General features: G+C 39.5%; 1 protein-coding gene across 7 annotated transcripts; it reads right to left on the reverse strand.

Annotated features, from left to right (window-relative positions):
* Positions 1-454: 454 nt before the first annotated feature.
* On the reverse strand, positions 455-12,533 carry suz12b (SUZ12 polycomb repressive complex 2 subunit b). Of its 7 annotated transcripts, none has more exons than XM_079679427.1 (17): positions 12,234-12,533; positions 11,837-11,981; positions 11,201-11,247; positions 11,052-11,116; positions 10,852-10,920; positions 10,619-10,668; positions 10,343-10,428; positions 10,008-10,239; positions 8,129-8,231; positions 7,938-8,043; positions 7,638-7,815; positions 6,515-6,600; positions 6,016-6,159; positions 4,625-4,782; positions 3,569-3,767; positions 2,798-2,877; positions 455-2,295 (listed from the first exon to the last, which is right to left on the reverse strand). In XM_079679427.1, exons 1-17 carry the CDS (start codon positions 12,246-12,248, stop codon positions 1,977-1,979), a joined length of 2,082 nt encoding a protein of 693 aa, XP_079535553.1. In that variant the 5' UTR covers positions 12,249-12,533; the 3' UTR covers positions 455-1,976. The 7 variants fall into 7 exon arrangements, with proteins under 7 accessions (XP_079535553.1, XP_079535552.1, XP_079535550.1 ...); XM_079679426.1 differs by having other exon boundaries at positions 6,515-6,603; XM_079679424.1 differs by having other exon boundaries at positions 455-2,313; positions 6,515-6,603.
* Between the last annotated feature and the right edge of the window lie 516 nt (positions 12,534-13,049).

Raw genomic sequence — 13,049 nt, forward strand, 5'->3', positions numbered from 1 at the left:
ATTCACTGGAGATACAAAGTTGACTTGTTATACATATCCAATGTTGCCTTGTTTGAACATTCATTTTAAAAAGGGGTCTGATCTTTAAAGCTTATTGACTAAAAATGATGGACCAAACTACATTCAGCTATGTGGTCTGACTATGTGGTCAAAAGTTCAAGAAAAAAGTGACTTTCAAGTTAAGAAAAGCCAACTGTTTTGCAGGTCTTAATTATATCACCTAAAACTAAAGACCTATAACATAATATGCAGCTGGTAATTTCTCTCAAAAGACAGCTATGCAATTAATAACAACACATGTAATTCTTTATATTATAACATATACAGTATGTCCTTTTTAAGTCAAGGTCCACGCAGATTCAAATTGAGTTATTATTTAACTGGAATTGCCAGTCCATGATAGAATGTAATAATGACTAGCGTCCATAAATCACTCAAACATGACAGCCATGAATAAGGTCAAATGTATTTTATTTCTTTAAATATAAAAGTCCCCCTAACCAGAGTGTACATTTTTTTTTTTTTTACATAAAATGGTGAATATGTCAGATGAAAACAGAAACCTTCCATGAAATGAGGAGTATTGTCAATTTAGTTGTCCCATACAGCCAGAAAAGAGATGTCTGTTGAACGAATGAATGTTGATGTGCACCAATTTAGGAGCACCCAAGAAAACACAACTACAGCTGCTTTTTATGTTGTGGAATGAACAACAGAAAATATGCTAAATAATATGCAGAACTAAAAGACTGATGAAATATTCCCCTTTGGCATAAATTGCACCCCACGGGACATAAAACTGATTTGGATCTGAAAACCATACATCCAATAAAGAGCATATCGCGTTGAAAGAAAAACTGATATCTGTTCATTATTCGATTCATACCGGGACAGAGTTAAACATTTGATGAGATTTCATTTCTATCAATAGCTTCCGACATTCATGTTGAAAGAAAATGAAACATGTTGAAACCTCAAAGTGAAAACAAACTACAGGCAATCAGAAAAAGTTGATCACTTTTTATCTTGAAAGCTATGCACGATAAATGGGATGATGTGCTGCTGGTTGTTTTACGTAAATAAAATATTCAGAAACAGTGATTTCCCTGGCTTTCCTTTAGCTGTTATCAATGCAGGCCGAAAGGCTTAGGGGTGATGAAGTAGGAGTTTTCGCATGGACCCAAACCATAATTGAATGTGGTTCCAGATTCCAATGCTTACAGTACAGTACAGTACAGTACTATAGTCATTGCAACCATTGGGTTCCTAACAAGCTCTACAGGCTTTATATAATCTATAACTTGGTGCCAATAGTGTGGACTTTGACTGTAACTGTCAGACCCTTAAAAGGAAGTCTCATTCACAACAGTGAAATTGGAGCCCGAAAGTGTCTCCACTGATGACACTGGGAAAGCTGCATTTAACATTTGGTGCAGCAGGAATAAAAAAAAAAAAGAGGAAACAATGTCAAGTTAAACTCTCTAAATACAAACACCAAGTGCTAAAATAATCAGCTAAAATGATAAGTTCTCAACAAGGTTATTGTGTATGTGTACAAATAATTAAGAGTGACAATGTTACCAGTACATTTTTTAACTGTAGTCATGATACAGTTGTCTATCACATACCAAAGGCAGTCGCGCCACATCAGACCGTTTGTTCACTCTCTCACCCAAAGGCAGATAGTTCAATGGCTCCTACACATTAAGTAGGTTCAACTCACATTCCACAGTCCTCATCATCTTGGTTTGTGTAGATGTGGGTGATTCACTTTTTTTTTTTTTTAATTGTTCATATTTGGTTCAGTTCACAAGTTCCCAAAACTTGTTTACCTTGTATACTGGTCTGCTTGTGGTCAGATCCTCAGCTGACCACTTCTGCCACCTATCTAAGCACCATAGAGTTGGAAATGTTAATTCAGGATGAAACGAAAAAAACAAAAACAATACGAGAATCGTTGATCCATCCATCCGTCATCAGTCTGTAAGTGTGCTTTTTGTCCTCTTGCCCAGTTTCCCTGCGGTGGAGGGGGTGACGGTGCCGTTGCAGGCTGCTGCTGGTGCCAGACTCTGGCCCGGCTGCGCCTCCTCCTCCTCCGTGTCTGGAAGCTCCTCCTGGATCTGTTTCAGGCGGGCCATGGCATGGTCGATGGTGGCTGTGCTCACCAGGTTGAAGTCATGCATGCTGACTAGATGCAGGAGGAAGTTGCGGCAGAGTTTGCGGCGGATTATGTGAGCTCCATTGTTTTCCGCGAAATGCAGGATGGCCTGATTCATCTGGTTATCTGCTATGAAACTGGAGAAAAGAGGAACTCTAAACAAGAGTAGAGCTGCAAAGATTAGTCCTACTGTATATGTGACTAAACAAAAATTTATCTGTCAAGATTAACATTCATAATTATACACATTAACCAACAATTATATTGCTTAAAGCTTAAAGGTCCCCTATTGTACTGTTTTTCATCAATATATTATAGTTCTCAGTTATTTACAAAACATGGCTCTAGGAGGAGATTGAGGTGATAAGGTGGGCGGGTGTTAACTTGGTTGGTGATTGGCTAATGGTTACACAGGCCAAAAAACATTGTGACATAAAGTGGCCAAAATCTGATCAGCTCATTTTCAGAAAGGTTTTTATAGAAATGGATCAGGACAAAAAGTGAGCCAATATTTTTTCCTGAAACTTTCAGAATCTCTTTACACATGTTGATGTATAAAAGACGTGAAAAAGTGGATTTAGCATAATAGGTGACCTTTAAGGAATACTTCATGAAGATGCAGTAATGTCTCCCACGTACCCATACTTCATGACGTGCAGATTCCACAGCTTCATCACTTCTTTCTCTCCTTCATTGACATCTGTGAACTCATCCAGTTGCTGCAGGTAAGAAAAGATGTGAGATTAGGGTGATGCAAAAACACTGATGACTAACTACCATGCACCATGGTTATTCGCAGTGTAATTTATTTTTTGTTAAAACCTTCGCTGTTATCTCGACAAATACTCACATAAACACATTCTAATGACAATTGGCCTTGAGAGCAATGGAACAACTTTAAAAAGCAATATTAGCAGAATCAGGGAATCAATACTAAAATATATAATTGTGTACGGGTGTTAGAGCAAGCTGAAGATGTGTTCTGTGTTGTTCAATAGTTGTTGCTCTGAGCATCTTTAAGTTATTTATGGGAAGAAGGACTGAGCCAAATGCTTTGACCCTTTGTTGCCATGGTAATCCGAAACCAAAATATATATTCACTCAGTATGAACCTCCAAAACACTTGCACAGACAAACCATTTTTATGAAATTGTTACAAAAAATTAATGTAAATCAAATGACAATAAACCTAAACATGGCAGAACGTGACACGGGGATAAAACAGTAACACCACCCATCCCTACCCCTAATCAAGAACAACTGGGTAATTATACACAGGTGTAAAGACTCAGCCAAGGTGAGATCATAAATTTGTTTTTCTTTGTGGGAAATTGAGCTTAAAGTGTGCGTGTACACCCAGTTCAACAGTGAGGCCAGAAACCAAACAGCAGATGAGTAATGGCTCCTCACCGTGGCAGTCTTCTCTCGGAGCCAGTCTGGATCCCTCTCGTCCTCGCTGTCCTCATCCATCTCCTGGGGCCGCAGGGGCATGCAGCTGTCACTGTGGAAGTACAGGCGGTTGTGTCCGCTGACATAAGTCCTCTGCTGCTCCAACTCTCCGTCCTCAGTCTCAAGGAACTCTGACAGACTCGCTTTGATCCTTTTGGGCCTAGTGGACAAGAGAGAGAAAGCACATTTTTGTAATACTCTCTCCCTTATTAGATATTATATATGCTGATACGGAATACTGCCACAATCTCTTGGTCTTACGGCCCGTCCACACACAGGCATGAAAAACATCTTGAAAAATCTTGATGCTGGGCGTGTCTGAAGCTTGGCGATTTCAGGCGCCCAAGTCGACCAACAACCAATCAGGAATCTCCCACCCGCCCCCGGCATACAAAGCCGTCCATTCAATGTTAAAACGAAGTAAACTGGATATAAACTCCCCAAACTGGGGGAAAACCTACCAGTTTCACCAACTGTCTCTGCCACCTCCCTCCGGTTTAGGTCCCGGTAGGTGAACAGAGAGCAGTCGTAAAGGACCGGGACATTTCCTACAGCGATGATTAATTTATCCTCCATTTTATGACATATGGAAAAGACCTACGGTATCTGCATACACGCGGTTTGATTGGCTAGCGCTTGTACTGGCGGGATTTGCATAAACGGGATTTGATTGGCTGATGCAAGCTTCGAAAGCATCGGGAGCATCAAAAGTTGAACATTGGTCAACCTTTGATGCTCACGATGTTTGCAAAGCCATGCTCCGCTCCCCACAATGCAGTTCGGCGAAGATTATAAATCTTCTACGTCACCCCATTGAGATTTTTTTCATGCCTGTGTGTGGACGGGCCGTTAGTCTGTTTTGAGCGGGCTCCCTGTTGATGACAGCTCCTTGATGTTAATTTAATGAATTACTAACTCAACCAGACTGTGAAAATCAGATTTAACTGATAAGTTAATTGCATTGTCCAATTTGAGTTCAATTTAAACACCGCTTCTGAACGGAGGTCACAAGTTTACCTGCAAACCAGTATGTGAGTTACAGCCGTCCTCTTAACGGGGCCGTTGCGGCTGAAAGCGAAGCCGGGCTGGCTGTGGATGTCCTGAGGGTTGCCAACGTATGAGCCGTCATAGCTCTCATTGATGGACACGTCTATCCGCGCTCCTTTGGGGTGAGGCTGCAGAAAAAAAAACAAGTACAAAAAGAAAAGGAACATCAGAGAAACTCTTGAAGAAATTTGCTTTAAAATTAGGGGCAGGTTATCATTCGTTATACACGTGATTTCTCACTTAAGGGAAAGCCACACTGTGCTTTGGATTAAAGTGCTGTTCAGACAGAGAAACAAGGGTTCCCTAGGGAACACAGCTCTGTAAGAGAGTAGAGAGGGTAAGAAAAAGGAGCGTTTAGCTGCTATTATAAAAAGGTAGGTATAATAGTTTTCCTAGACCCCTTGTTTATCTGACCCTGATACTGCCCTGCAGTCAGGTCAGGTGCAGACAACAGATCTGTTTAAACTGTAAATAGCTCAGAATTAAGCTGCAAGGCAGATTACAGAGAGAGGATACAGGGCAGTCTCCCATGTCTGTATTCAAAAATGAATTATGTGAGGGTAGTCTCACTTCCTGGCAGGCCAATAGGAGTTATTTATTGAAACAAAAACCTAGTAAAGATACAGATTTGAGGAGCCTTTACAATGTGGCCCAAGTTACTCAGTAGACACATCAATAGTAACCTACATGGCTAATAATGTTATATATTTTTTAACTTTATTGGTCTTGCACATTTTTCTTATTGTGGCTATATATGTGTAACGACCTGCAATTACTGCTGGGACAATATATAGTCAGACCAAAGTAGTTATCGTTGTTGTGTCAAATTATCATATCATCATATTATCACATATAAGCATATATTATGTACTCTGTTCAATTGTATGTGTTTGTCTTGTATGTGAGTAACAGACATATGTTAAGGACTGACATTCCACGGGGGCTAAAAGAAATGTTTGCAAATGGTTAAAGGACTGGGGGTTTTATGGTGTAATGGTGGGGGTGTTTCGAAAAGCCTAAGGTAGTTTATGGGTGGGACTAGTTGGCTGCTTCCTTTCATGAATATATAGTGTGACTGTTACTGTATTCTGGGTACAGAACCTCTTTATCCTCTGAAGATGAAGTTGTTCTGTCCCTGCATTTGAGATCGATTTCACTTGTGTTTCGACTTTCTTTATTAAACACAACAAAAGACAAACGTTATCAAAGAATCATTTATCAGTTTCCCTCAAGAGGATTAGAATTCCATCCACAATCGTGACAGGCCTAACTTAAACGTTGCTACAAATCAGCTGGCGTCTTGTTAAGATGAGCAACAACCACACACACACACCTACAAACAAACACATTGGGTTTCTTACCACGTAGTTGAAGATGAAGCGCGAGTGGGACATTTTGAGGTGTTTGAGCAGGCTGTAGAGTTTGCTGCAGTTCAGGGTACACCAGGGACAGTGAAGGTCATCCCTCGCTTCAGTTTGCTGCCTTGTGTTATTGTTGTACAAGAACTAAACATGGATATATTGCATTAGTTACAAGGTGAACGAGAGGCTCAGGTTCCATCAGATGTAAATGGATGATTCTATTCTATTCTAGCATAACATCAGCGTTACTGTCACATTTTGCTACACAGACCATAGACTGAGTGACACACAGGGTCTGAACAGTGAAACGTGTTTTTTGGCTACATTTACGAACATTGTACTAGTCTTGATGTACATTTATAAACCAGTTCAACTCTCAAAATGTGACAGTAATTCCAAACATGTGACATTATACGTACATTTTGAGCAACCTCACCAAAAGACTCTTGTTAATCAGTGTCCCAGGCCCAGTTGTGTTTCTTACTGTGTTGTGGTGTACCTGATAAAATATACGTAGCTTCTGCCGCGGCTCACACAGGACCTGCTCTTTCCTCGTCTGAATGTCTGTGCACACTGACTCTTTCACTGCTGACGGGAACAGATGAACAGGTTACTTCTTTGGACAATCGCCAAATCATCACTTTGATTTCACACATTTAAACTGAGACAAACAAGCACACATTTCCCAAACACTTAATACACAACATAGCAGGTTTCATCTTCATGTTAACGTTATTGCTTTTTAAACAATAGGTGATTTAACTGGTTTATTACACGTCGAACAGATAACATGACCATTGACCATGCAATATTTGGTTGCTTTTTGCCTTCATTCCACAACCGTTGTTAAGTTCAGTTTAATTCGAGGGGAAACTTTTCTTTTTTAATGTTTCTCATGGGATGCATCAGCGAGGGATATTAGAAACAAATTCCTCCGCTGTTGAATTCATGTTTCTCTGTGGCTTCATTAATGACCAGTGCTAAAGAGATCCTTGATGCCATTTCAAATCTTTGAGACCCTAATATACATATCCTCTTAGTTTATAATTAGAAACAGTATAACATAGAATTCTGCTGTATTTTTCAAACTAGTTGTTTACCAATGCATCAATGAATTCCCATAGCTCGTAAACAGTAGGCACACATTTTGTTTGATACTAATATACACAGACTTCGTGCATGACTTCTACTGACTTAGAGCCTTTTTAATTTGCCAGCAGTTACATAGTCACGTAAATATTGCACAGACTCAACAGCAATGACTTGCTGGAAGCCTACTGCCAGATTCAGTTATAAATAAACCATCCCACATTGGGCGGAAAAATCTAAAACCATGATCCATTCGGCTTTTTTCAGAGAATCTTGACTGAAATAAATAGATTTTATTGAGGCCTTTGCTTGGTATTATCTAGAAGCATTTGGAATAAGGCAGACATGTTCACTATGTACTATTCTTCCCATCATTCATCATATATAGACAGATGTGTTTTGCCCCTAAATAGAAACATAATATTTAATGCAATTCAAGTGATTTCCAGACAATGATATTTATATCCTCCTATTATTCTAATTCAGCCTCAACTTATAAGGTTCAAGCTACCCTGCGTTGTTGATGTACTTACTCATGAGGGCAGCTCGGTGATTGCTGGTTCTGGTCTCCATGGGGCTGGAGCTGTCGGAGTTGCGTGTAGCAAGGGGTTTTGCTACTGGGGCAGTGGACTTTCCGCTAGCATCGCCTGTCCAACGCAACATGAACTGCAATGTGGGTCCCTGAGAAAAGGTCTCAAATGGTGGCCGTTTCTGCAGGACAGTAATAAAGAGTAATGGTCAGCAATGTGTTGATGTGAAGAGGAAAACAAAGACAAGAAAGGAAGGCTTACAGGAGGAAACCCTTAAACACGTTATGTACAAACCTCCCCCACCTTTCCATCGAGAATGGTTTCCCACGTAGCGCGCTTCTTGCTGACAGGGCTGTCCTCCATCCCTTGCATCGACACTTCGTACTCTCCATCCAACAGCTGCAATCTCCTGCAGATTAAAAGCAATGCTTTATAAAAAAAAAAGGTAAAATCAAAGGAACGACAAAACAGTGATCTTAAAACTGAAATCTTACCTATTCTTATCGAAAACAGTCATCTGTGCAACAAAGGTCTCTGTGGTCTCTCCTTCTCTATGGGATGAACTTCTTTTCTTTCTACTAGGTGCATCTGTAACTTCTTTGCACAAGAAAACAAAATACAAAAGTAGTGTGAGATATTTCATAATAAACCAGCAATTATTTGAGTTACATCTATCCATCTAGGGTGCCCACACTTTTTTGGCTGGTGAGCTACTTTTGAAATGGCCAGCTCACCGAGGTCTACCAACCAAAAATAAAATCCCAAATTGCAAGGGTTGCTGAATAACACGTTTTATTTATACATGGGATATGGGACTACAACAGGGCTGCAAAAAAACGACTAATTTGATAATCGATTAATCTATCGATTAATGAAACGATTAATCGACTATTCAGACTATTACTGTGAACCTTGCACAATTTCTCACACGCTCTTATTTAGCAATCAACTTTTAGATTTAGCTTGAGGTTGTTTTAGGCATGTGGAAACTAACAATGAAGACAATAAAGATGAATACTTGATTCAAAAATACAAATATTATTAAATTAACTTAACAAATTGTGAACAAAATTAACATTGATTTTTATTAATTATATAAATAATATTTCACATCAAAAGAAACAACAACGTTTTAACAAATCGTATTAAATAATCTGATGACAGAATTGTAAACAGAATAGCTGAAACTTTAACAAAATAAATAACTCCGTTACCTCTAATCATTAACCCATGTTTGTATAATGTAGTTAACTCCGTGTGTTGCTGCTAGCATACATAACACCTGACGTGGAAACGTTACTCGTGGATGGGGCTACAGAGCTACTAGAAAGACAGTCGAACCCGGTGCATTCCTCTGTCTGGATGTGGTGCACTTTTGCTAAATGTTTAGACAAATTGCTCGTGTTACCGCCCTTACATGCTAAACTCTCTTGGCAAGGAGCATTGTCCACCTCAAGACGGGTAACATGTAACCACACTTTTAACGGAGCTGGATTTTTTTTTGTATGAATGACTCGCGATCTACCAGCATTGCCCCCGCGGTCGACGTACTGGGCACCTCTAGCATATGCTTGATTTACACTGCATGGCTCAGCCCGATTTACTTCAGATACCAGCCCCTGGAAAAGGACAAGCGGGAATATATAATGATCGCAATAGCAATGCTGCATGAGAGTATAGGACGGTAGTGTATATGGCTTATTGTGCGTGCCATTTAAAAAAACAACAATCAGTGGTAGGCACTGAGTTAACTCCAACTCCTTGTATCGGCTCAGCCACGGACGTATAAATAGACCCCAATACAGCGTTTGAGACGGGCCCCATTTTTCCTAATGATTGTTGCTTAATGGTGTGAGAAGCCAAAATGGCTCAACTACTTAATAATGAAATTGCCCAGATTTTCTGCAGCTTTGGGGCCTTAAAGCAAGCACACCAGGGTTCCACTTAACTCCACTTACCAGATATTCAGTCTTACTGATATAAAGGGAGGTAGAAAATACCTCCAACGTCAGCCATTTGTGCATTTTACAACTAGCTAACAGAAAAATAATAATCTTCTGATTTAAAGATAAATCTTTCCAAATTAATGTCTATGGTAAAAAATATATTTGGGCCTAATGGCACCACAGGACAGACCTAGAAGTGATCATTTCACAGATTGAAAAATGTGCAGCTTTTCTTGGGGAATGGTGGACGGCGTAGAACACAAACTTTTTCTAATGGAAAACCAAAAAAAGAGTTGAGTTGAGCTGTGCTGTGCAATGCAGTGAAAATTTAGCAATTGTCTCCTTATGATGATCTCTTAACAACATCCCAATGCAAACTGTACTTGGTCAAAACAGATAACAAAAGACTTCAATGTGGATTTCCTACCAATGTTCTCGTTGGCCTCTCCATTGACCAGGCCATTGGTATCCCTCCTTCCTGTGCGTGACACCCTGAACAGGAGCGAGTAAGACTTGACCATGTGGCTGTTGCTGGGCTCAAACTCATTGCTGGAGACGAGTAAGGAGGGGTAGGAGCCATGCTTGGTTTGGTTACTCTCAGGATTCAAAGGCACCTGCTTTTTACCTGTAGGCACTTGCTTTACGGGGCAGCTGACATCCTGAAAGAAAAAACAACCAAACTTAATTGAACAAACAGCACGAGTAAGTAAGACAACATGACTGGCTGCTCAAGTGAGAGACTGTGTTAATATGTTACTTTACCTTGCGTTTTTTATGGCAGACTTTGACAAGTAGTACCTCTAAAGACACAGAATTTTGTTCATTTTCTGAATTCTGAGATGGCTTTTCTGTAAGGAGAGAAAAGGTTAAGTTCAGTGTCAGTCCTTATATCCCTTTTAGATACACAACATAATATTAAAGTGAAACACACATGATTGTCAGAGCATAACTAGAGTCCAAACAAAACAAAAAACACAACTTTGATTTGATTTGTTATCCCTTTGAACAAATTCACAACACGGTAAAAATCCTGCTCACCATCCTTATGGAAGAACCCAGTGAATGTTAGCTGTAGATGTGAAGACAAACTGAAGAGAAAAATACGAAAGTGAAAATAGGTAAAATCAAGCACTCATACTATTAACATGAATGTTCATTCTCATATGTTCGTAAATGATGTCAATACAGTTTCCCTAATAATTAAAGTCCCTTGAAAATACTACACCATTAGGAAGGGACACAACAATGCTTGTACAGTAGAGCTCTGTTACCTTGGAGAATCCTGCTCTACCTTCATCTTCTCCACAGTCTGCAACATATCATCCACTTTGAATGTTTTTCTAAGAGGAAAGATGACAAGTAACAAAGGTTCAGAAATAATACATTACAACTGTGACAGAGCATACATCGGATTAAACAAAGGAACTCTATTAATATGTCATAACTGAAAAAACATCGTCAGAGTTTATACCTTCTGACATTTGATCGGCTGTTTCGATGAGACATGAAGGTGAGCGTCCTGTGCATAAATATGGGCTGAAAATTGTACAAAAAAGCATTAATTAGTCACTAACTTTTAGTCCGATGGGTAATTAATAATATGTACAGTAATTCACTCACTGCAATCAAATTCCTTGTGCGGAGGAATCTGTATATCTGAGTTGGTTCTGGAAAAAAAAGAAAGTGGTATTATGATATTTGGTAAATATCGCACTGCCGTTACTATGTTTCCTGGTTACGTTTAACCAGGAATCCACTTAAATCTGTAACATAAGCATAAAAAACGGGCTGCTCTCATTTTGACAGAGTGCTTCTGCCCAACAACAACAACAACAACAACAACAACAACAATAAGCTGCTAATCCCATCCTGAGTCAGCATCTAAATACGTCATCCATATTGTTGATTACACATGCCAAAATAAGGGGTGTTAACAGGTGGTGGATTAGAAGCTAAAACAGCCAAAGTTAAACTGACAATATAATAAACTATTTATTTCTTCCAGTCTGTTAAGTGCCACCCTTAGAACAGCTAAAATGAAATTAATTTAGTTAGAAAATAAATAATCAATATCTGGAGCTCCCTTAAGGCTGCCAAGTAGGGAGGCCTGTCAGTCAAATGCAGTTTTTGTAAACAAAATATGCAGCAGCAAAGATAAATAGGTAACAAAATGCTAATTGAATATACTGAAAAGTTATTCTCGCGTTACCAAGACAGAAAAGTGAAATTACAAAGTGAGGAGTGTTGAAATCTCACTTTCAAAGGCCTGCAGGAACAGCTCATGGTCGGCCTGAATCTGCTCCATCTTCGGCTTCTTCACAGAATTCATCATTGCTGATGAGGCGGGGTACACAGCGCCGTTAGCTTTGCAACTCGCCCCACTCATAATATAACCTGAGTTCTGCGAGTCAGACGACGGCACATGTTAACACACTCATCATTACAGAACAAATGGTGGCAATACAACATGTTAGCCGGTAGGCAAATACTCGAGTTAGCAGTCGAGCTAACTAGCTTGGGTAAGAGCACAATGCTAACATGTTAGTTAGCTTGGTATTCCAGCGAAGTATTCATCCGTGTTTTCACACTATGATTATCAAAAATCATAACATCGGCATGCCCTAAATGTCGGGCATAAATAAAGACAACCCACCCTGGCCGATGGCATTAATTGGTTAGCCTCGCTGCCTCCAGCACAAGCCTGGCAGACTCAGCAGCAGGAACCCATGAAGATGAGGAGGAGGCGACGAGACGCTGGCTAGTTAGCTAGCAATGCTAGCATGGTTTACTAGAAAACAAGCCTCTGTATGTCTGAGGTTCTCCAGCATTAAACTGTTATAAATAACGCTTTATATCGGAGCTGGTTGGAGTATTATGGATCAAATGATTTATTATCTTTGTGTAATTTATTCTCGGTTTGGGTTCCTTCAATTTGTACTGAACAACAGAGCAGGAGTCAGTTGTCAGCCAATAGGACGCGGACTGAGAGAATCCAGCAATGTGATTGGCTGCTGACCTCCGGAGATAACATACAACCCGCTCTCGCTTTCTGTGATTTTGCGGGAAATCTAGTTGATCAGAAAGCTCATCAAACTCAGCCAACAGCTCAGAGTCTCTTTCTTATTATTATTCACATGATACTTGTCTTTAAAGTTTGCAGTAAACCCTTATATATAGTATATGAGTCCAACCCATCATTCGTGTGTTTATTCTCCACCTCATTTCAAAATGATGGCATTATTAATGTTTTTATTTTTATTCAATGTCAATGTTCCCTATGGTAAAGAACTTTGTTCTGGATGTTTTAGAAAAAGGGCTTAACAAATACATTATCACATTTTTTAATTATTATTATTATATAGAGAATTGTATATCATTTACAGCATCATATGACATATTGGGAAAATTGCATTATATTCGTTTTTTATTAAATCTCACTATTGATTTAAATTGAACTATATAACTGCAT

The sequence above is a fragment of the Notothenia rossii genome (genome assembly GCF_949606895.1).
Source record: "Notothenia rossii genome assembly, chromosome: 1".
NCBI lineage: Eukaryota > Metazoa > Chordata > Actinopteri > Perciformes > Nototheniidae > Notothenia > Notothenia rossii.

What these genes read in the sequence shown, in the direction of transcription:
- suz12b (XM_079679422.1), bottom strand. An exon ending in TCTGCCATAAAAAACGCAAG is followed by an intron (nt 10,240 to 10,342) that starts GTAAAGTAACAT and finishes TTTTTCTTTCAG; the next exon opens with GATGTCAGCTGCCCCGTAAA. An exon ending in TCCGAGAGAAGACTGCCACG is followed by an intron (nt 2,878 to 3,568) that starts GTGAGGAGCCAT and finishes TCTTACCTGCAG; the next exon opens with CAACTGGATGAGTTCACAGA.